Genomic DNA, 22,423 nt, shown 5'->3' with positions numbered 1-22,423 from the left:
AAACAAAATATCTTACTACAAATACACAACATCAATAACAACAACTGAGTCATTTTTGCAGGGATAAATAGACCTCATTGTTACTACACATCTTTTTCATCAGATTCCCCTCACTAATCAATACAGCCAAGTACATTACTTCGTAGCTGTTTCACGATCAAAGCCATACACGTTTATATCAAACTACATATCACGCACACTATTCTATCTCCTTAGATTTGCACACACATTTTTGTTTTACAACGACTGTATCTCCCACCCTACAAATCATAGTCATTTTTTACAACTTATTATCTCCTTTTAATCATTAAAAATAATATAAAAGTAGAAGTTTTAACTAACAATCGACTTTTAAAAGGGATTCATAAACAACCAGATCTACTTGTTACCACATCCATATCGCAAAAAGCAAAACTTCGCGTCTAAGGATCATTTTTCCTTACCACACACAACCACAGTTATTTTGGCAACAACAATCCAACAACACTCCAACACCATCCCTAAACGTGACTTATAGAGGAAGAAATAGCCACTAGTCATTTGAATATACAGATACTAGCATCGATATCCAAACATTACCCCAAACAAGGGAATTTCAGTTTGAGTGACTATGCATAGACTGAGCCTCATATAGTCACATCCGCCACACCAAAAGAACACATCAATTTTTGACCATATATCAAGCAAAGCTAGTCAATTATTCAGCATGTCTGTTGATCTCGCTTCTCGACCACAAAGTGAGGCTATAACTAAAAAGCAAACTGCAAAACTCACACAAGTACTAATCAATTTTTTTACAAAAGCAGCTCAAGTGATACTAGACTCAAGAGCCCATTCTGAGGCACAATCGTTTACTGAAACACCCTTTGGTGGCAACATTGATCAACAAGGTCAGAGAATCAACAAATGGTTCAACCTTCATATGCTGTCCTCATATGGCACAACCAAGGAAGATTTGAAATTGTGGAAAACTGCAGACGTGGGAACCATCCCTCCAATGATAATTGAAACGTATCTTGACTTGAGACAATTGCCGGCAAACCAAACATTGGTACTATTTGATGAGCAAAAACACCCCTGGACGGTGGCAAGTCCCAATGGCAAAAAGCAAGAGGTTGTTTTAGAACGATGGCTAATTGAATTTGATCAAAGGATGCCAAGTCAAGCTGCCGATGAACTACCTTCTATCTATAAACAAGCAATCGTTTTGTTTCGAACGCTATACGGCTATTCGAGATTGATGCCGGCGTACAAATTGAAAAAGAAAAACATGAACAAGCTATATTTGGGTAACAAGATCCTTGACGGTAACCAACCTATTAGCTCCAAAGGTAGAATCGGCTTATCAAAGCCTATTATCAACCAGTCAAATTTGCAACAATCACATACTACTCAGAAAAACTTTGCCCCAATCAACACCAGCATGGGCGTGTTGAAGATTTCAATTGCTTACAGAAATCATTACGATTTCTGTCTACACGAGCATGAAGAGGTGCTATCAGCCCATTTTGGAAAACGCGATGAAGACGCTAGAAAGTTGATGTCTCTTTCACCTTCGTCGTCGTTAACCTCATCCAAAGATGAAAGTCCCCTGTACAACAAAGGGCAATCAATATCCCCAGAAAAGGCTTTACCACGGGAGCCGTACAAAGTTGGATCTCGTGAGATTTCACCCACACCGGGGCCAATTAACGCTGGCTTACAAACAGGGCAACCTACCACCGTTCAAAATATCCCATCGTCCTTGGAAAGAAAAGTTTCAATAACTAGTAATAAGTCTATATCAAATGCCTCATTGGCGGCATTTTTGAGAAATCCAAGAAGTAGCACCCCATCATCTAATGCTGTTCCAATCTCAGGTAGCAATAACAACCCTTATGGTACGTCGATTCCAAAATCAGTCAGCTCATCCACTGGTCATGATGATGGACTATTTTCCCATCCTGATAGCAGCAATAACACACCACGGTTCTCCTCATCGTTTGGGTCACGAGCCAGTCGTCGTTTCAGCAACACGAGTGTTCGTCAACAAACCCCTCTGTCAGACTATTTTGCTCATGGTAATAGTGTCGATGCAGCATTGAGTGGTTTATATATGGATGATGATATCAATGACTTTGTACGAATGATAGATAGCAAATCGGATTTGAAATTAGGAAGAAGCAATACTGACGACTCCGTGAAAACAAGACCGATAATGGAGTCAGCTGATAGTGGTGATGCAAATGTTTTGAGAAGATATCAACTGTTGAAGGGAAAACATCAACAATTGAGCGATAGTGTTAATGCAAGTGTTGTCTTACAGTCAAGGCAAAGTAGTCGCAAGAGTTCACTAAATTCACCTCCGGGATCATTTGATCAATCACAGTTGATTGTGTCATCATTACAATCGAAATTGAGGGAGACGTCACCAAGAGCCACCAGTATCGAGCCTAATAGGCCCTTGATCACTTCACGGGTCAATTCTTCCAATGTTGGTGCTGCCTCAACAACTGCTAGTCCACCTGGAGCCACTATTACCAGTACTGATACAGGTAACCAAGAACAACAACAAAGTCATACAAGACTTTCCTCCATCCATTCAGTTCAATCAAGTAATATTAGCAATAGCACAACTGGGAATGCTGCAAATGTTTTACCCTCTATCAAGAGTAGACCCACCACTGTTGTCACCGGCATGGCAACAAGCCCTTCCATCTATGATTATCGATCATCATTCAAAATTGATGAATTATCTAGTAACGATGAGGACTCTGTTCAGAGAAGGAAGGTGAGCAAGAAAGATGATTGTGACGAAGAAGATGATTTGTTGTTTACCATGAGTGATATGAACTCAAAATAGCTTGAGGAAGAGCTGCGCGGGATGTCGCTGTTTATATGTAAATAATTGAATAATAAGAAGTTAAGCTTGTCTTGGTGTAAATTGCAAAAGAGCATGCGCCTTGAACCGTCAAACGCGCATACACGGGGAACAAGACTGTATCCACCGTCCTACAACACTAGATTATTTCCCTATACTTCAATTAAAGTGCGTATATTAAGATTATTGAATAGTTTTGCATGTGCGTTTTATGCATGAAATCCCACCCAAATGTTGTATTAAAAGGAAACAACCAATCTCGTCTGATTTTAACCTCCTTATTCATCGCCATCTTGACCTGGATTACAAGATTTGTAACCCAAGAAGGTGAATAATCTCCAGACACCCCAAGCCAAAACAGCACCCAAGATTGGACCGACCCAGTAAATCCAATGATAGTTTGGGAATGATCTGCTAGCAATACAGGGGCCAAAAGATCTAGCGGGGTTCAAACCAGCACCAGTGTAGTAAACACAGATTAAGTGTCCCAACATCAATGAGATACCAATGACAAATGGGGCCATAAAAGTAGCTCTTGATTTTTCAACAGCCATCATCAAGACAGTAAAACACAAGATAAAAGTACCAAAAGCTTCTAAAAACACACCTCTTGATCTTGAAGCACCACCGCCCAAGGCGTTGGCAAAAGCAATGTCACCAGGAGTCATTGCTGAAGCAGCACCTGCAGCAGCCATACCAGCAATCATTTGAGCAACCATCATAACAACACCTCTAATTGGAGCAATAGCCTGTGCCAATACCAAAGTTAAAGTAACTGCTGGGTTCAAATTACCTCCAGATACTCTGAAAAACATGAAAACACCCATCATAACACCGAAACCAAATCCAAACGAAATCATAATCAATTGCATTGGATCAGATCCTCCACCTGGTTGTGGGATATTTGGATCTTGATTAGCAATTTGGGCGATAACAAAAGCAACCCATAAAAAGATAAAAGTACCGAAGAATTCACCAAGGAAAGCAATTAAATGATTTTTGAATGCTGAATTGGTGTAAGCTTCTTGATACTCTGGTTCGTAAACAGGACGTTGTTGTTCGATATCGTCAATTGGTGATGTTGCTTCTACGGTCATTGTTGGAATGTGGATTTATGTACAAATTGGTGGTAGTAAAATATGAAAGTAGCGATTGACAAAAAAGTAGTAGAAACAGATGGTGAATGGGAAGGAAGTAGGAAAGAACTTTTGAAAATAGGGATTGGAAATGCTATTTATAAGTCTACTTAAGTCTCATCTTTTAATACCGCAAGCTTTTTATGGTTAAATAGTATAATCCATGCTCTTACTACTGTTTATAAATGCACAACGGGATAAAAGCTGTTAAACTATGTAACTACAGCTAACTGAACACAAACACAAAGAGTTGTTATATAGAGTTTGTGTAACTGAAGAAAAAAAAAAAGAAATTTCTATCTTGCTGGAAATATGCCACTCATAAGAAATAGTTACGTGTAACCCTTGGTGATTAGAGGGGTCATTTGGTGTCTTATTAATTATTGATGATAGGACATCCATGCTCTTGCCGTTTACCTGATTGTATAATGTAACACCGTAAGAGACGCTTCATTTTCCGTAATGGGGTGATATATGAAAAGAGGCCGAGGAATTTTGATTCGAAGATCTTATTGACTCTGCAAGCGTGCTAAAACGTTTATGTTAGTGGCTTGAGAGGAGAAGAAGAGAAGAAGCGCTGAACTTTTTGCTGTAACTAAGGACTTAATTTGTTTGCGAGCGGAAAAAGAAATTTTCGGGTTTCTAAAGCCACTTCAACACCGCTGATGGAATAAAGTGCAAAGCCTCTCTTTCTTAATCATTCGAAGTAATGAAACGAACATTGGAAGTGAGAATTGAAATTTAGATTTTAGTTTGTACAAAGTCCTATTGTTTGTAACTGGTACAAATTAGAATAGCACTATATAGTTCAATCCCATCGTAAAAGTTACCAAGGAGTTTTAAAAGCTTAAGAGAGCTTTGTGTTTTATGAAGAAAATTTTACACTTACAATAGAATCACACAACTATGGTGAGATCTTAATTAACAACAGCATAAAAACAATAACAATTAAAACAAGTCATTTAAAACCGGTGATGGGGTTTGGTTTTGATTTTTTTCTCCGCCTCTTTCTCCCCGGTATTCCATATCTAATAACCACTTTCAATATGATTGATGGGGAGTTCAAGTAGATTATAAGCCAAACTATTCCTTGTGAGCAGCTTAACTCATCCGAAGCTTAGTACACTGTATAAAGAGAGGGGTACTTGAAAATAGTGATAAGTCATTGCTTGACAACGATGAGATTGCTTTCCGGATCCCATCTGAAAGCGCCGATTAACCTAAGTACATATATAAACTTTAAAAACAATACACTAACTGTATTTATATGCAAGGGGGGTTAAAAGGCAATAGAAGAAAAAAAAATTTCTTTTTTTTTTATTCAATCCAATTCAACATTTAATAACAATTGTAAAGGTATGGTGTTAAAGCCAGTGCAGCGTCAAAATTGAACAAGACGGTGTGAGCAGGAGTGAGTGCTCCAGTGTACGTCCACAAGTCGTCTCAGTGTCGTCTTGAGTCTTTGAATGCAATAATAAATTGTAGTGTATTTACACAAACTAAATTTCAATTTAGTGTGTGCATCGACTTAAAATTCTCTATTGTCTAATGGTTTGTATACTATATTCGTTGTTACATTTCTCTTTTTATATCCTCTTTTAGGCAATGCATGTGCATACATTAAAGCATAAGTATACCTCAATTGTTTACTGTAATTTTAGAACGATACACAAAATGTATCTGTGATTCTAGGTCTGCTTCCCATACTGAGAGATCTGCATAGGGAGCCAGTACAATAGGTTTTTCGTATCTAACTCCAAATAAATTTCAAAAAGACAATACGCTATTGTTAAGAACTTTATGACATCCAAGTCCCCCTTTCACTTCTTTATATTTGTTGCCTCCCGATTTCCATGGCTCTCTAATTCACTTCATGCGCTGTTATTGTTGCTCAATGTGAAATGAAATTTTCTTTCTGTGAATCACAAAACTTTTGTCGCACTCAAAAACTCATAACCTGAATGACTCTAACAAAGAAGCAAAAGAGAAAAAAATACCTTCTATACTTGGCTGTGTTTTGCATAGTACATGAGTTTCTTCTTTATGTCGTAGTATTTCGTAAACTTTAAACTTTGTGAAGCTAAAAAAAAATTACAAGGCTTGAATAGCCAAAGCCGTTATGAGCGTTGTTCCACCTAGTTGAGTAAGGTTACCGGCGCTTTCCACTTGATGGCGCAGGCTGTAATGTGTTTTTTAATGTTAATGTTTCCTATGTTCCACTTCCCTTTCTTCGCTCCGAATTTCACCTATCTTTGTGTACATTGAATTATTGATATCTGTTTCGGAAATATACACTTGCGAGTAGAACAATAAATGAACTCTGACCTTACTGTTCTTGTGCCTTGTCCATTAGGCCAAAAAAAAAAGAAACTTTTGAAGCCGATCTACTGCAATTATTATGAAATTTAATTTTGCTACTGTTAATTCCGTTTTCTATATCATGGAGGCCTGGAGCCAGAAGTTTCCTCATTTTCCATTGACCTAATGAAAGGTGATAGTTTACATATAGCGCTTCTTGCAGCATAGATGCCAAAGCCTCGGCTGTCAAAAATTATATTTCATGACGTCCCTTCGATTTCCTAGGTACTTAAGTGTTGGTGCATATCCATCGAAGAAGCTCACATTCCATTTCAAGTTTCATGGTTGAATTTGAATCAATTGAATACCGGAGAAAATGCACCATTTCTAATTCTTTAACTCTCCAGGGACTGAAATTCGGTTCAGTTTGAAACGCAAAAGCTTACGTTGTAGACAAATACGATCTATTTTTAGAAGTGAGATTCTTTTCGCTAAAAAAGTAAAGTCCTGTGATTTGGTTCTCTTGGCTTCCTATTTCACTTTCTTCTGGTGGGCTAATAAAGTGGGTGCTTTAGGTGGTACTAGCAATCTAGTAATACACAACCACTCATGTCAGCAGGGTTTTTGGCGAAAGGAAATTTTTGAAACACACACTGGTTATAGTTCTTTAAGTTATACTGGAATACATGACAATTTTTCATTGCTTTATTCTTTCGCTATCACCTTGAAACGAACAGTAAATAAAATTCATGAAATTGCTAGAATTTGTGCATTATCACGTGATCCATGTGTCGTATAATTGTCCTTTTTGCACGACACGACACTGCATCATCGGCGGAATGAAAAATGGTATGTAAATAAACACGGAGAAACAGGACAGCAACAGCACCAACCTCAATTGCCTACAGGAAGGAAGTAATAGGAATAGCCTGTATACCTTCAAGTCCAACATGAGCAAAAGGTTCCCTTCACTATACAGCAAAAAATCAAATGAAACATCACATGATGATCGTCAGGGAAATCGAAGTGTGTCATCTAGTTCATTCATCAACGGAACACGAGTAAATAGTCTTTACAGGCATGAATCACATTCAAAAGACAACTCCTTTAATAGCACATTTATAAATACTTCACATTACAATCGTTCTTTAAGCAACAACCCATCTTCAATATTTAAGCCGCAAGATGCTGACGAAGTAGTGGGTTGGATTGACAACATTAAAGCACGTTATGAGAACTTGAAATCCAAACAGCAACAGGAGCTCAACGAATTGTTACAGCGAAAACAAGAAGAAGATAATAAAAGAAGGTTGAAATTGGACATGCAACAGAAACATTTTGATGAAGATTTTGAAAAGTTGGGCAAACTACTTGAAGAGAAGGAGGCAGCTAAAGCCTTGATAGAGAGGGGATCATTGTCTCTACCCCAGAATCTACTGTCTTTTCACAATAAACGATTGCCAAATTGGACGCATCAAAGGAAGGACGGCAATGTAGATGAAGACGATGACATGGAAGATTCAGAAGTTGATAACATGGACCAAGACGATATTGATCAACCCCATAATATGCAATTTGAGAAAAATAGTGATGTGCCGGTGAATGAAGCATATCGAAAATGCACTAGTCAACCCGATCAAGACCAAGTGATTGAAATTTCTTCCGATTCAGAACCAGATGAAGAACTGGAACGGGAGGCGTATGAGCCATCTACTCATACTTCTCGGTTTGGCCATCATAATAACAACCAAAATGACTCGATATACCAAATTGCACGAAATGCAGTTACTTATTCACAGTCCGCCAATAGAAGAATTGATCTATACGGCAATAAGTTTGCATACGCTGATAAAGGGCAAGAAGGTTATAGCGAAAAGGAATATCAGCAGGAAGGTTATTATGAAATTGGGGGTTACAACGAAGAGGAGAACTATAATAATGAACAAAGCTGCTATCAAGCGGAAGGACATGAAGAAAGTGAAAAATACGAAGATGAAGGTTACGAAGAAAAGCATGATCATGGATATGCTTACCGGGATCTAGAGGAAGAAAATGCCTTCGGGACAAAACCTTTGGATAGAGACTATCTGAATTCACAAGCCGAGGAAGAAAAAACACATGAGTTCGACTCCGGTGGTGACAACGAGTCATATGAAGAGGTTGAATCAGCTTTGGAAGTCGAATCAGACTACGAAGGAGAGGAGGCACAGGATAGATACGAATCAGACGAGGAGGAGTTCAGATCAACGATTCAAGAAGATGATTACGGGCAGAGCCCTCGAACTGAGATATATCAAGTCGATCTGCTGGGTGAGAGTAGCATGGACTCGGGGATCGAATCAGTCGGTTTCATGGAATATGTATCTACTGACGCAAGCTATCCAAAGCACCAGTCTGCTCCCATTTCAATTGATAAGAGATCTGTCTCACCTCATCCATCAGAACTGGAAAATCTAGTCTCAAATTTTGATTCACAAGCAGAAGGTTTTGCAGATGAGGAGAAAGAAGAAGACGACCATGACGATCATCAAAATGCTCCTGCAAGTACATACAACACCCTTATGGCTTTTGCATCACGGGCCTTAGGTGATAGATCTCTGCACAATTTCAAGGAAACTCATACCCAATCAGGATACATGGCCGATGCGGAATACACTGATAATAACCTACCAAAGGTTTTGAAGGACGACGATATCGATTCTGATAGCTACTTGAGCAATAATGACTTCCGTCCCGGTGAGTTGGCTCCTGTGCCTGATCCATTTTACGCGCAAGAGTTGAGTGAGCAACGAATGAAGGTTAATGATTTCGATGAAAACAGATCTGAGGGTTCCTTAGCTGATGAAAGTCAATATGAATCTCATAGAAGTGATTATCAGCAAGACAAAGATGTACATGTGCAAGTTGATGGTAATACAAACACGCAGAGAGAGAAAAAGGTACTGAAATCACAGGATGAAAAGGTATCTGAATTAGGAAAAGTGTCTGGGGCCGCAAACACTCAAGTGTGTAAATATAACGATAAACTTCAATATCTGAGTGATGAGTCCCCTCCAGCGCCAATATTCAAATCGATTGAAGAAGATGATGATCCTGAGACTGTTTTACAAAATTTGAAAGAGGCTGAGAAAAAGTATAATATAAAAATTGATGCAGTCGAGGACTTGGAAAGAAGTATAAGATCCTGTTCTGAGCCACCAGATGCAGATCCCGAAAACAAGGGTATATCTAAAACGGATATTAATATTTTGGATATTGTGGATGCACTGGATGATAACGCGAATAAATGGAGAAAGATCCCTGTGCCTGTATTGGAAAATATTGAAGCAAATTCCAGTTCAAATTCTACAACTTTTGACAGTAATTCGAGTAGATTAGAACTGGATGATGTTAAACTTGATGAAGTGGCGGATGACTTTGCCTTCAAATCTGAATTTGAATCCCGGTCTGGTGGCGTGATAGAAGGAGATGCAATGGAAGTTGAAAATGTGGAGACTGAACCAGAACACCAAGCTCACGACGAATTTTATGAAGCTGCATTGTCTATTCAAGAGCATACCAGTAGTAGAGAGGAAGATCAAGAGAGAAGTATACTGCCAATTGAATATGATGCTCTTATTAATCCATTCGAAAATAATATGGATTATGAAGAGAGGGAGGACAAGACTGGAGTTGAACAAGCAGTTGTACAAGATGATGAAAATATTGTGGAGTCAAGTTTAGCCAATTCGGATCACGGAAGCACTTCTGCAACGGAACGTCCAGCTTCAGAGAATACAGAAGTAGAAGAGATTGACACCCCCATGCTTGATTCACTACACGAGTCCAGCTTCTATACCGAGTATAGTGGGAGTGCTGGAGTTTCAGATTATTACGAAGAAGACCATAGCAGGAGTAGCTCAGTCAAAGGGGGCACTGAAAAAGAGGAACCTGGTAGAGAAGATGCACTGGAAGAAACGTTTGACAGGGGTGAAGCTGAACGCTCAGAGCTGAAAAATCGAGATGCAGTGCAACTTACTGAATATGAAGATGTCACTATTACTAGTAACAGTCCTGATACTGAGGAGGAGGAAGAGGAGAGGGAAATGACTGTGATAAGTACCGACTCTGAGAAGGAGGAAGAAGGTCAACAAGAAGAAGGTGTCACGATCATTAGTACTAACTCCAGTTGTAAAGAAGAAGACCTTACGGTAATTCATATAAATTCGAGAGGTCATGAAGGTAGTGATAAAGATAGTGATGACTTGTCAAGCCCAAGTTATTGTGGAAGACTCGCTAGCATGGAGCAAACCTATACGACTAACGTGAAACCTGAAACTGGATATGAAGAAGATTCACGCCAAAGTGAGCTAACTTTGTTGACTGAACCTGTACCTGGTCGGACCGATAGGGAGGGGGGTATTGAAATTCGTACATTACAACCCGAGTCTGCTTTAGCTGAAAGAGATGTCGATAATGAACTTGTACAAGACGTTATAGATATGGCTTATCGCTTAGCTGAGAATGAGGGGTATGGCGATGATCTTCAAGATGACTCATTTGGTGGGCTCGATAGAGAGAGCGGTCTGCACATTGAGAACTCAGGCAAAAAAGTGCCAATTGGACACATAGAAGAATCAAATACAGAGTCTTCATTTGAAATCAAACTTACTCCCTCCGAGATTCGCAAAAAGCTACTTTACATTTTCCCTAATGTGGGACCAACAACGTTATCGATTCTTCGGACTCGTGAAGCTCTATCCCAGTCAAGAAATCGGGAGTCGGCTAATTTGAGTCATGGTCCAAAGAAATTTGGCTCTGCAAAAGGCTCCAGTGGTTTGGAGATCACCGAAGAAAAGCCTACAATAGATGTTTTGGGTCTACAAGACCACCAAGTTTTGGAGACTACAACGGCTAGCGAGTCCCAGTCGTCAAAACGTCCAGATGAAGTAGTGAAATGCTCTTTGAAAAAAGTATTTCATGATGAAAATTCCGGGTCGAGTTATGTATCTGAACAAGGGGCCTATGATGCAGAAAAGATTGATGAAAACGTCGCACGTGAAACGGAAGAAGAAGATGAAGAAGATCGAGACATGTCTGAAGATAAATTCGTTTTTGGAAGTACCCTAAACACTGGGGCTGGAGCCGATAATAGGGCAGACGTTACTATAGCAACAGAAATATTGACTCATGAAGATATTTCTGACAAAGAAGAACTGAATCATGAAGACGTTTCCGAAATTGAAGAAGATTCTGGCGAACCCCCTGAGTCCGTACATGGCGAAGCTGTAGGAGGTCTTTTACAAGCAGCCACCAAGTTCTTCGAAGAGATGGAATATGGTGAGCCGTCAGTGTTGCAAAGTGATGAAGGGGCAGTTTCGGGTAATGAAATTATAAGCACTTTAACCAATGGTGCCTCTCAATTTATTGAGGAGATGGATGAGGGTAAATTAAATGAAGATGAAGGTGAAATCAATGAAGATGTTACATCAGATGACGGAGAAGCAGGGATCAGTTCACCAAAAAGTGCACAGCTTGATTCTGTAAATGATATAGCTGACGCCGCATCACACTTTGTTGAGCAAATGGAAGGAGATTCTACAGAAGATGCTAGCGTTTCTGTTGACGAAAAGGACGGCAATGCTACCGAGGGTGTTTCCAAAACCGTCAAGTTTGCCGAATTTGCGTCTCTGAGGTTGAATTCGTTCTCTGAAATTGCAAAGAGATTAATGGAAACAACTGTGATGAATGAACTTTCAGACGAGCTTTCAGATAGCAATAATGATGAATCGATTGAGAGTGTAAATGTTGAAATTACATACACAAGGCCTTCAACAAGAAGACGGAGAAAGAAGAGGGTCAAAAGGCACAATTTATTGCCAGACACAGCCTCTGTGCCATTTCCAGTAAAGAATCCAGACGCTGCTACTTTACTTGTTCCAAGTTTGGATCCTGTGACTAAGGAAGAAGAGGTCGTGAATCAAGTAGATACCTGTGACAACTCAAGTACATCAGATATTGAGCAAAATGAAGGAACGTCCGCTGAAGAAAAAATAAAGGAGAAATCGCAAATTGATAATGGCAACTCTAAGTTTTCGAATTCAGAACTCAGCAAAGATATCTCAGTGTCACGGGATGAGGGTCATGAGGAGGCGGTAAGTAGTACCAATGATGACCCCAAAGTGGGTTCGAAAATAGTTTCTGATCAAATACCATATGAGTTACCTGCTGCTCCTCAGTCTGATGAGATTCAGACCACTTTGGAAAATATAGCTAAATTGAAAACTACAGAGCCCTCACTTGAATTTAGAGAGCCATCTCCGGTCCCGATTATGAGACGCAATCCATCTAAACGGAAGGCGCGTGCAAGGAGACGCAGAATACTTGGTTTGGATTTGAGTGAAATTGAGCGATTTGAACCTTTGAACATCGAAGAACACGATAATGAATTTTATGAGGACGAGTCAGATTCCAGAGGGAGAAAAAGAGTGGTATTGAACGAATCATTGCCTCAGTCATCCATTACTACGATGGAGTATCCCGCATCTCGAACTAGATCAAAGTCACCATTAAAAAAGAGAAGGAAAATTGAATAAATAATGACAAATGTATATACAATCTAAGCTATATAGGTCATGCCGAATTCAAACACTCCGAAAAACACCATATTGGTTAAAAATGACCTTGTTATGGAAATCCCCAATCCACGGTAGAACCAGCCTTCTTTCTTTCTATAGGAGTCGACTGGCGCTTGTGATAAACCATGCAGCTTTCTGAATATATTAATAACAGCAGCCTTTTGCACGAGCGATTTAGCAGTATCTATGGGGAAGATGATGATCCAACTAAGGACACCAGAAAGTCCTCCGGATAGTAAAACTGCAAATGGCGATGTTGTTGATGCATTTTTGTTGGTCAAATCATTTGTAAATAGTTTTATCAGCTCGTACAAACTGAAGTACACACCGGTAGATAAGGAATCCCTAAGAAAGTGCAATTTAAATCCAGAGTATAGTCCTCGTAACCCTTTGGCTGTAATGATTGTGTTGCAAATTTGAAGAGTAGTTGGAGTGCCCAACTTCATCTTGATACTTCCTAATGACGAGTTGGCGGTAACTAGTTTCTCTAATTGGGAATATACTTTGATGAATTCAAAGGGACATGCAAATAAACTGACTCCACCACCAGCAAAACAACCAGCCATAAAGCATACGGGTAGATTCCTCAAAAATGGATGCTCCTGTCGCACATTTCCATACCAGTCATTTTGAAACATTGCCGTGTAAACGTATGGTTTACAAAAGGTGTAGATTGATACATTGAGGGATTTGGAGAAGGAGGTGGATATGAGCGGAGCCCATACACCCCTAAAGAAGCCTCTTACTCCTTCTGCTAAGTACGTCCTCCTCGCACAGTCAATGTAACCTTTATAATGGCTGTGCGTTTGCATTCTCACCTTCATGGTATCTAGGGGGTACCCTACTAACGTTGACGCTAGCGATGCGCCATATGCAAGTATTCCAGAACGAAATGGCTGCAATTGCTGCGGGAATATATGGATTGCATGTTTTGAATCTAACCGGCTTGCTATTGCAGGGATTGACTGGTCATTCTTGTGCACGTTGGTGGACATTGGTTGATGATTATGAAAGTTGCTGTGTGTAGATGTTTGTGTTGCTTAGGGTGAGCTTTATCCGATGGAAAGGCCTGTGGTTTTTTCGCGTCACAAAATCACGGATCTTGATTATCCATCAATTAGAACACTTGTCATGACACCACATTCATTGCAAACTACAACTTTCGCCAAGCAACATTGATCGGTATCACTCCTCTAGACCGCATCGCTTATAACCAATCAATTATTCTCCTTTTAATTTTTTTGAATTCATTTTTGGTTGATGTTCTACTAAAAAGAGGCTTGATGACTTATGAGTACAGCAAAATCTATTGTGCAGACATTATATGGCATACACTCGACGAGTAAACTAAGAGTAAGGAAGTTAACCTCACTTTAATTGAATACGTTAGAAAGCTTCTGCAGAATTTATTCAAGATATCTAGATTACCTTACTTCCTTAACTTCTTAATATTTCTGAAAACCCTATCTTGTTTAAAAAGCAACCGCATAAGGAATTCTAAAAGCCATAATGAATAGAACCTGCCCATCAAACGTAAAGCATAGGACCACCTTCCACCATACAAGTTGAATCTAGTCAGTTTATTCAACACCCTTGGAAGCAAATCCTTGGCGTACAGTTCAGGACTAATTCCATGCGTAGCCATATCCTTTGCCGCGAGGCCACTTACATGACAACCATCAACATAATACAAGGAGTTCTCAAACTGATTTTCACCTTCATCGATGCTATCTCCATCACCAATTCGGGTATTCACTCCTCCCGTGATTACACTATGAACTTTAACTCCAAAAGGTTCCATTTCTCCATATAATGTTTGTGCGTATGAATCGATGGCTGCTTTAGTAGCACAATGGAAACTAATCCAAGCGGGAGGCACTCTTGCTGCGACGGAGCTAGTGAATACTATAGATCCCTTGGTTGATGACATATGGAGCAAGTTGCTTTGTAACATTGATGTGACCAATTACATTCACTTGAAAATCTTATCCACCTTTGCTTCATCCATGGAAGTTGCGGGGTCACCAAGGACAATTTCTGCATTGTTGTACAAGATGTCTAAGTGGCCACCGGTTTCTTCAAAAACAACGTTTTTTAATTTCTTTAAATCATCGACATTAGTAATATCACAAGGGATGGAAATAACTCCATATTCAGCAACAAGGAGGTCTTGCAAATGTAAGACTGATTGCGGAGAAGCACCAAAGACCTTGTAATCTTTCTTAGTAAACTCTTTGGCAAGTTCGTATCCTATACCGGACGATGCACCTGTGATGACAGCGTACTTTTGGGTTGAATTGTTTAATTTTGATTAACTCATTTGTGGTGCTAGAAAAGTTTTAATCGACGAAATACTCTTTTTCTTAAAAGGATGTGTCGAAGCTCGTATATTTTCACATGATCTATGACTATATCACATTGTTTGTTGTGTCAAGGGTGTGTAGCGTAGGACACTAAAGATACCTTGACTAGAACGGGGAATGAGAAAGAAAAAGTCCGCGCTCGGAGTTAATTTATATGGTGCGGAATAACGAAAGACCACGACTGTGATTCTGTATCAGATTACTCCATTACGAGTTAAGTTCAGAAGTTTGATAAAGTGCAAATTATATTTCTGGCGAAAGGTTACTTAACATGTAGTCATAGATGTCTTTCAACAAAAATGTCATTCAACTTACTTGTCTTTTTATGTTGCAAAATAAATGATATATAAATATGCTACCAACTGCTTTTCCTACACGCCAATAACGGATATACGCTATAATTTAGCCTTATTAGAATAGCGAATAAGAGATTGTGTATTGGTGATTAAGGTGGCTATGCGGAGTTATATAAGTAGCTCAATCTGCCTTTCATCGATTTTATTAAAATAGAACTGATACAATGTACAATAATTTCTGCGACACAACAAGCGTCACCATTAGTTTACAGCACCCTCTTTGCCCAACAAAACCATTATCTGTTTTCAAAATTGAATCTTCAATTATTATTGGCTATGAAGGCATGATGGCTTATTGAGTTTATAATACATTGTCTGTCCAATCATTCGAGAATCTTGAGATTTAAACCAAGTAGAGGTAAAAAAAGAAAAAAGTACTAGAATTTCAGCAAAAATCAACCCCAGTCATAATATTTACAAGCTATACACATTAATAGCCTCTTCTTCTAGCATCGTTAACCTGTGCCAACAAGTCCTTAAATCCGGATGAAAATTTCCTTCTCCACCATTCCCTCTTTAATTGTTTTCTATATTTTGCGGGGCGAATATATCTTGACTGGATTTTTTGCAAGTACCTAAGCTTGTTTTCATTTCCAACTCTCTTTATCTGGGTAAATGCTCTGGCTAAATTATTATAGTTAACGTCGACTGTTCTTCCTGCATTGGTGCCAAATTCTCTTATTCCTTTAGCAATTTCACGTGGTGTTGGTTGTCTATTGGTATCAAACCCAAATCTTTCACTCATAGATTCACTAAAGGACAAGTCTGGAATAGAGCTCTTCAACAAGTCATCAATATTTATGTTGGATTCTGTTTTGGAATACTTAGCTGAAGAGGCAACCTTATTTGTTGAGTTAAACCTGACAGGAGTTATAAGCAAGGATGTGGCGGCAACAATCGATGGTCTGAGTAGCGTAGTTGGTACTACACTTTTTTGAAATAGCCTTAGCATGATAATGTAGCGGGGTATATAACGATGGAACTAAACTTCGTGAAAAATTTCGGTTGGATTTTGCAAAACTTTTTTTTTTTTTCTTTTTCAACTTCTGTTGGCCTTTCTATTTCGGTTACAGAATTTTGGAACCCAAAAAAAGAATTACATCAATAGGGTTTTGATTTATTTATGCTCATTCAAGCAAAGTCTCAATTTCAACTTCGAATAGCATTGTGTTAACTGGTAGACTGGATATTTGCATTGACCTGATCAAAAACGACTGGGGGTGATTATTAGACATACGTCGGACTTTTAATATACAATGGCACAGAATACACAGAATACCACAGAAGCGCCATTTGCCAATGCTTCCATGTACCTCAACTCGGTTTGTCCTGGGTACACAAAGCTAGATGAGAATTTACACTACCCACTACCGAATAATGTTCCAGCATCGACGTTGGAAGTCGCATGGCCAATGACAAATGGCAAACTGATAAATGCAAAGTTGAAATTGGAAAATGAGTATTTAAACATTGCTCGTCCACCTTTGGGCACGTTTGAGTCGACTACTTATGTATCTTTACCCCTTCATGTAGTGAATGCTTTCAAGGAAAAGGTATTGCGTTGCGATAAGCGACTGGATGGGAATATGCACATTGGAGCAAATGTCAATCCTTTAACACAAGACCCATTTCGAAATCCTAATATGAATCCAGGTGCATTGACGACAATAGTGGAAACAAAGACCAGATTTCAATCAAAGAATCCGTTCAATAAGTTGACTACAAATTTGAACAAGTTGTTTACGAAAGATGAGTTTTATGATAATGTGGAAGCATCAGATGTGAGTATATTGAGTTACAATGATGATTTTGCGTCATGTGGGAAACTTTTGATATCAGCAAATGTTAATGTGCTTAATGTATTGGGGCTATCGGAATCATCAGAATATGAGCATACAAAGGTTATAAATGGGGGGAATGAATCAACGCAAAAGATGGAGCAGCCCTTGCTACGACTACAATTTAGCAACACTTGCATTATAACGTCATTAACCGCAATTGTGTTGAATGAAGAGCCAATAATCATTTTTGGTTGTAATCAAGGTAAGGTTCTGATTATAAAGCCAAGGAGTATGAAGATGAAACAGATTGATTTGAATTTGAATTCCCAGGAACAATCATTACATGTGGTGAATGTATCTACTTTGCATGCAATCAGACATCCACTATATGACTATCTTATTGTTGCTGGAACTTCCAATGGTGAGGTTTTCATCCTCAATCCTCTTGGGAGAAACGAAATGCAAAATTACAGAAAAGAAGTTGTCGGCACTGATTCCTATGTGACGTATTTCCGCAAGTTTGACCTAAGTGTTTTTGGACAAGCTAGTGATGACCAATTGATTGGCCATTTTAAATTGTGTCATAAATCAATCACAACGATTTCATCAACAATGTTGGTGGAAGATCCAATGCAAAATGACATGCAGCCATTATTGTTGGCGGTGGCATCTGAGGATGGATTTGTTAAATTTATCGATTTCATGTTTTCTTACCGCCTTGATCAGGAGGAAATTGTCAATAGTATAGTCACGGATATTGTATCAAATTATTTCAATACCGGTGTATCTGATGTGAAGTTCAGCCCTGATTTTAAATTTTTCACCATTGTGGGTAAAGGTGACTTGATAGAGGTATTCAAAATGACATATTATAATATCAGTGGACTATTGAGAAAACCTGAACGTCAAGGCAGGTCTAGAAGTGGAACTGTCAATAGTCACAATTCACATTACAATTCCATGACGGCCACTCAAAGTTTACAGGAGCAGGTTCCAGAAAGGCTGTATCCACCGATTATCAAGTCGATAGAGATTGTATGTCGATTCAAAGGGCATACAAACTCAGTCAAGTCGATTCAATTTTTCAAGGAGATTAGTGAATCACTGCTGGTTTACAAACTTTTTAGTTGTGGCAATGACGGCAAGGTATTTGGATGGGAGTTTGATTATAAAGCTGTACCCCGGATTAAAAAACCTCACGTTGTGGTACAAAGCAAACCACGAGAAAGTAGAAGATCAATCCATGAAAAGAAAAACAGTATTCATATTGTGACGCATAGCCCTAGTCCTGGTCCTGTACACTCAAGATCTTCACACCGGAGAAATATGTCTTCAGATCCAATTTTGAACACTCCTTCATTTACTAATTTGTTGTCCACCAAAAGCTTAAACTTGACGAGTGTGTTACTGGATGACCATTCGCCAAAACCTAAACCAGTTGAGACAGTTATTTCCCTTTACAAGCAATTGCTTGACATAAGAGGCAAAAAAAGTCCTCAAAAGAAGTTCATTCAGAGTAATACCATCATATCGCCAATTGTCAATGACAAATACTTGCCTTCGATATCAATACCATTAGTAACTATAGATTTGACGAGTATTGTACCCGATGGTAAGATCGATAATGTTTTTATTGACAAACAAGTAGTGTGGTGTTTTTGTAAAAATGGCGATCTATTCAAGTATACAGTACATAGAGAGTAGATTTATTGATTAAAATTATCAAATGCGTTTCCATCAAGTCCAAATCCTAGCTCTTCCTCGAGCTTGTAATAATCAGGTCCTAGCGTGTTGGGGAAATCATTCAAGTTTATACCACTCATACTAGCATCTCTGGAATCGTATTGATAATTGTTCGATTCAAGACTTTGGAAAGAAAAGTCATTCAATTCTTGTGGTTTAGGGTAATCGGCTTCACGAATGTTTGATGATGAACTGACATCAATAGCTCTATTTTGTCTTTGTTGTTCTTCCAGCTCTTGGTTTTCCCGTTGTTGGATTTGCATTTGTAATTGTATTTGTTGTTGTTCTTCTATTGGTTTTCTAACGAAATCTCTAAATGTTCTAACCTCATCCATTATTAGTTGTTTCATTTCATCTAATTCTTCAAATGTTTCAAATGTTTTGAAATCAAATTTGACTTGACATTCAGGCTCATCTCTTGGGTCATGCCATACTTCCAAGTATGGATGTTCCAATGCTTCATTAACACTAATTCGCTCGTGTGGATCTAATGCCAACATTTTCTCCAACAAGTCTAATGCCAATGGGTTGGCATCGGGGAAAAGATGTCTGTAGCTAATCTTTTTCATAATTGGTAAAGATCTAACATAATTTTGTGCTCTTTGTGAACCAATTTTGACCAATGTTGACTCTGGTGGTGTTCCCAAAATCATCAAAATTTGATTCAATTGATCAACGTAATCTTTACCACGGAAGAGGGGCTTGCCTCCGAGTAACTCGGCCAATATACATCCAACAGACCATACATCAATTGCTTTTGTATAGTTGGTGAAACTAAGCATGATTTCTGGTGCTCGATACCATCTAGTTGCCACGTATTCTGTCATGAACCCTTGATTTTGTTCAGGATTTTCTGAAAACCCTCTAGCAAGTCCAAAATCGCAAATTTTCAATTCACAGTCAGCATTGACAAGGAGATTACCTGGTTTCAAATCTCTATGTAGTACATCGGCTGAGTGTATATACTTTAATCCACACAAGATTTGATATATAAACGATTGATAGTGCAGATCAGTTAATGGTTGGCCAGATCGGATAATTTGATGCATGTCACACTCCATTAGCTCTTCATAAAGGTAAATCTCATTGAATTCACCCGTCAATGGGTTAGGAATAATGTCCAAGTCGTAAAGACAAGTGATATTCTTGTGTCCTCTAAAAAACTGCAACAATTTAATCTCTCTCAATGCCCGTTTGCATAGAATCTTTTTGCTGAATATGTTTGTGATTTTCTTGATGGCTACATACGATCCATCAGCTGAAGAAGACAGATTGGCGTTGGGGTCAGTACTAGTGCCATCATCATACTTGGCTGAGCAAACAATACCATATGCCCCGTGACCCAATTCCTTGATAATTTTGAATCGTCGATCGATAATGAATTCTTGGTTGTATACTTTATTGACTGATCTGCCATAGTACACGGGATCTTGACTCATTGTGATGGACTAATGGGAAAGTAATAGGGGTGGTTATAGTGGATTTGTTGTACTTTTGGTGTTCCTTTATAAAGCAAACGATTTTGCACACGCACAATTGGATTTTTTTTTTTTTCTCGTTCTCGCTCTGTTTGTTTTGAAATTTTATAAATAGAACAAATACATCTACGGAGAGAGAATCTTTCACCAAAAGATCAACAACAAATCCTCCATTGTGAGTTTTCTTTTCCTTTTTTTAGTTTAGATGGTTATGATACTATCCGTAGGTGTGGAATCGCCGCATCGAAGAAGATTGATCTAAAATTAAATCTGAAATTTCATTGAAAAAAGTGCCGTACCTAATAACCGAGAAGAAAAAAAAATTTAAAAGTAACAATGCAACAAGGGGACAGTATACGTTTCAATCATGCGAGGGGGAAACAGAGAAGGGAATCGAAAGGGGGCGAGAGTGAAGAAATGATTATTCCGAGGTTGGTTTTGTGTGTGGTTCGCTAACATCGTAGCAAAAAGAATTTCGTGCATATACAATTTGACTAAAAAGGGGGTTTGCCAATAGAAAGAGTGGTGTGGTCGTGATGTGGTGATGTGTTTGATCAACTAGTGAGAGAAATTAATCCGAATGGGATGAAAATATTTTCTTTGTTACTCAAACAGTGCACGGCGCTAACCTCATAGTACACAAAACTATTCGGATCCGATCCTATATAGTATTAGTAATTATTAGTCAAAGTAGCATTGGACTGAGTTTGTGAATAAGCAATTTTTAGGCTGTGCTGTGTGTTATCTTGCAACAGAAATTGTGAAGAAGGACTATACTAGCAAAGTTAACTAGATATAATGTCATAGATAAACGAGCAGTACGTAGCATTGTCCAGCAACACCTGATTTTCGTCTCTACAAAATTTAAACTCGCGCAGCTTTTGACATCTGGTTTTGTCTGAAAGGTGTTTGGGTCTGGCTGTGTTATGATGTAATGAACTTGGTGGTCTGTCATTCCCGTTACACAATCGAATGATTCTTGACGCGTATGCAACCCATGTTAAAGTTTCTAAAGCAATCCCTGAAAGTTAAAATAACGCATGGGTTAAGAGAAAATGGAGAAAAGAAAATGGCTTCCGTATCTAGTATTAAGTTAGATGTATGGGTTAGGGAACGGGAGAGTCAGAAGGAAGGTTTACAGCGTCACAGATTTGGTTAATGATGTACTTTGCTCATTTTTTATGGAAGCATCCAGGTTATAGTTTACAATGGTGTGTTTCTACAACATTGAAAGTCCCCGCCAATGGCGTGGTGACGAATGTAGAAAGGTGTGGTCTTGGGAAACCTTATACTATTACACGTGGTATGTTGCCATTGGTTGAAGAAAACTGGATTGAAGATGGTGAGTGTTTATCGCAATCCCGCCTTAGCCAGCTCGTAAAGAGAAGTTGGCTCTATCATTATTATTTGCTTGCTTTTCATTTTAAAGGTAATGACAGCGGTCTCTTGCCTCATAACCCGGACACATGGATGGTTTATGAAACATTAAAATTGAATAAGGTTAGACGCTGCTGATAGATATGCAATGTTATGCAAGTGAAAAAGAGGTACAATAGTGTAAAACACAGGTGATAAGCGATTATTATAATTCACAATAAATATTCCAAATGATCAGCTGTCATAACAGTCATTTATTTTATAACAAACTACAAAGGTGAAATCTGGGGCGGGTAGATCTGATCGTATCTGGAATTGTAATAGAGGAGAGTTTCAAATGGTGTATCTGGCTGTGAAGCTACATATCTTCAAGGGAGGGGAAGGGTGTTTGTCCTTAAAATGTATACAAATCTT

At 38.7% G+C, this 22,423-nt stretch overlaps 7 protein-coding genes and 1 pseudogene across 8 annotated transcripts; 3 read left to right on the top strand and 5 right to left on the bottom strand. All coding sequences in view use genetic code 12, as the record gives it.

The window, feature by feature from the left end:
• Nucleotides 1–706: 706 nt before the first annotated feature.
• Nucleotides 707–2,842, top strand: CORT_0A00280 (Atg13 protein; the record flags this gene model as incomplete). Its single annotated transcript, XM_003865815.1, has 1 exon — nucleotides 707–2,842. One exon carries the CDS (start codon nucleotides 707–709, stop codon nucleotides 2,840–2,842), a length of 2,136 nt encoding a protein of 711 aa, XP_003865863.1.
• Nucleotides 2,843–3,138: 296 nt separating this feature from the next.
• On the bottom strand, nucleotides 3,139–3,957 carry CORT_0A00270 (Aqy1 aquaporin water channel; the record flags this gene model as incomplete). The annotated part of the gene is made up of 1 exon (XM_003865814.1): nucleotides 3,139–3,957. The coding sequence occupies one exon, from the start codon at nucleotides 3,955–3,957 to the stop codon at nucleotides 3,139–3,141; it is 819 nt and encodes a 272-aa protein (XP_003865862.1).
• A 3,287-nt stretch (nucleotides 3,958–7,244) lies between these two features.
• On the top strand, nucleotides 7,245–12,869 carry CORT_0A00260 (hypothetical protein; the record flags this gene model as incomplete). The annotated part of the gene is made up of 1 exon (XM_003865813.1): nucleotides 7,245–12,869. One exon carries the CDS (start codon nucleotides 7,245–7,247, stop codon nucleotides 12,867–12,869), a length of 5,625 nt encoding a protein of 1,874 aa, XP_003865861.1.
• Nucleotides 12,870–12,892: 23 nt separating this feature from the next.
• On the bottom strand, nucleotides 12,893–13,906 carry CORT_0A00250 (ornithine transport protein; the record flags this gene model as incomplete). The annotated part of the gene is made up of 1 exon (XM_003865812.1): nucleotides 12,893–13,906. The coding sequence occupies one exon, from the start codon at nucleotides 13,904–13,906 to the stop codon at nucleotides 12,893–12,895; it is 1,014 nt and encodes a 337-aa protein (XP_003865860.1).
• Nucleotides 13,907–14,340: 434 nt separating this feature from the next.
• On the bottom strand, nucleotides 14,341–15,231 carry CORT_0A00240 (annotated as a pseudogene). Its single transcript has one exon. A coding segment is annotated over exon 1 (891 nt).
• An 829-nt stretch (nucleotides 15,232–16,060) lies between these two features.
• CORT_0A00230 (hypothetical protein) lies at nucleotides 16,061–16,582 on the bottom strand (the record flags this gene model as incomplete). Its single annotated transcript, XM_003865811.1, has 1 exon — nucleotides 16,061–16,582. One exon carries the CDS (start codon nucleotides 16,580–16,582, stop codon nucleotides 16,061–16,063), a length of 522 nt encoding a protein of 173 aa, XP_003865859.1.
• A 304-nt stretch (nucleotides 16,583–16,886) lies between these two features.
• Nucleotides 16,887–19,115, top strand: CORT_0A00220 (hypothetical protein; the record flags this gene model as incomplete). The annotated part of the gene is made up of 1 exon (XM_003865810.1): nucleotides 16,887–19,115. The coding sequence occupies one exon, from the start codon at nucleotides 16,887–16,889 to the stop codon at nucleotides 19,113–19,115; it is 2,229 nt and encodes a 742-aa protein (XP_003865858.1).
• A 2-nt stretch (nucleotides 19,116–19,117) lies between these two features.
• On the bottom strand, nucleotides 19,118–20,593 carry CORT_0A00210 (Mkc1 MAP kinase; the record flags this gene model as incomplete). Its single annotated transcript, XM_003865809.1, has 1 exon — nucleotides 19,118–20,593. The coding sequence occupies one exon, from the start codon at nucleotides 20,591–20,593 to the stop codon at nucleotides 19,118–19,120; it is 1,476 nt and encodes a 491-aa protein (XP_003865857.1).
• Between the last annotated feature and the right edge of the window lie 1,830 nt (nucleotides 20,594–22,423).

Source organism: Candida orthopsilosis, assembly GCF_000315875.1.
Source record: "Candida orthopsilosis Co 90-125, chromosome 1 draft sequence".
NCBI classification, from domain to species: domain Eukaryota; kingdom Fungi; phylum Ascomycota; class Pichiomycetes; order Serinales; family Debaryomycetaceae; genus Lodderomyces; species Lodderomyces orthopsilosis.
Note: the sequence above shows the minus strand (reverse complement) of the source record. Positions and strands in the feature narration are given on the sequence as shown.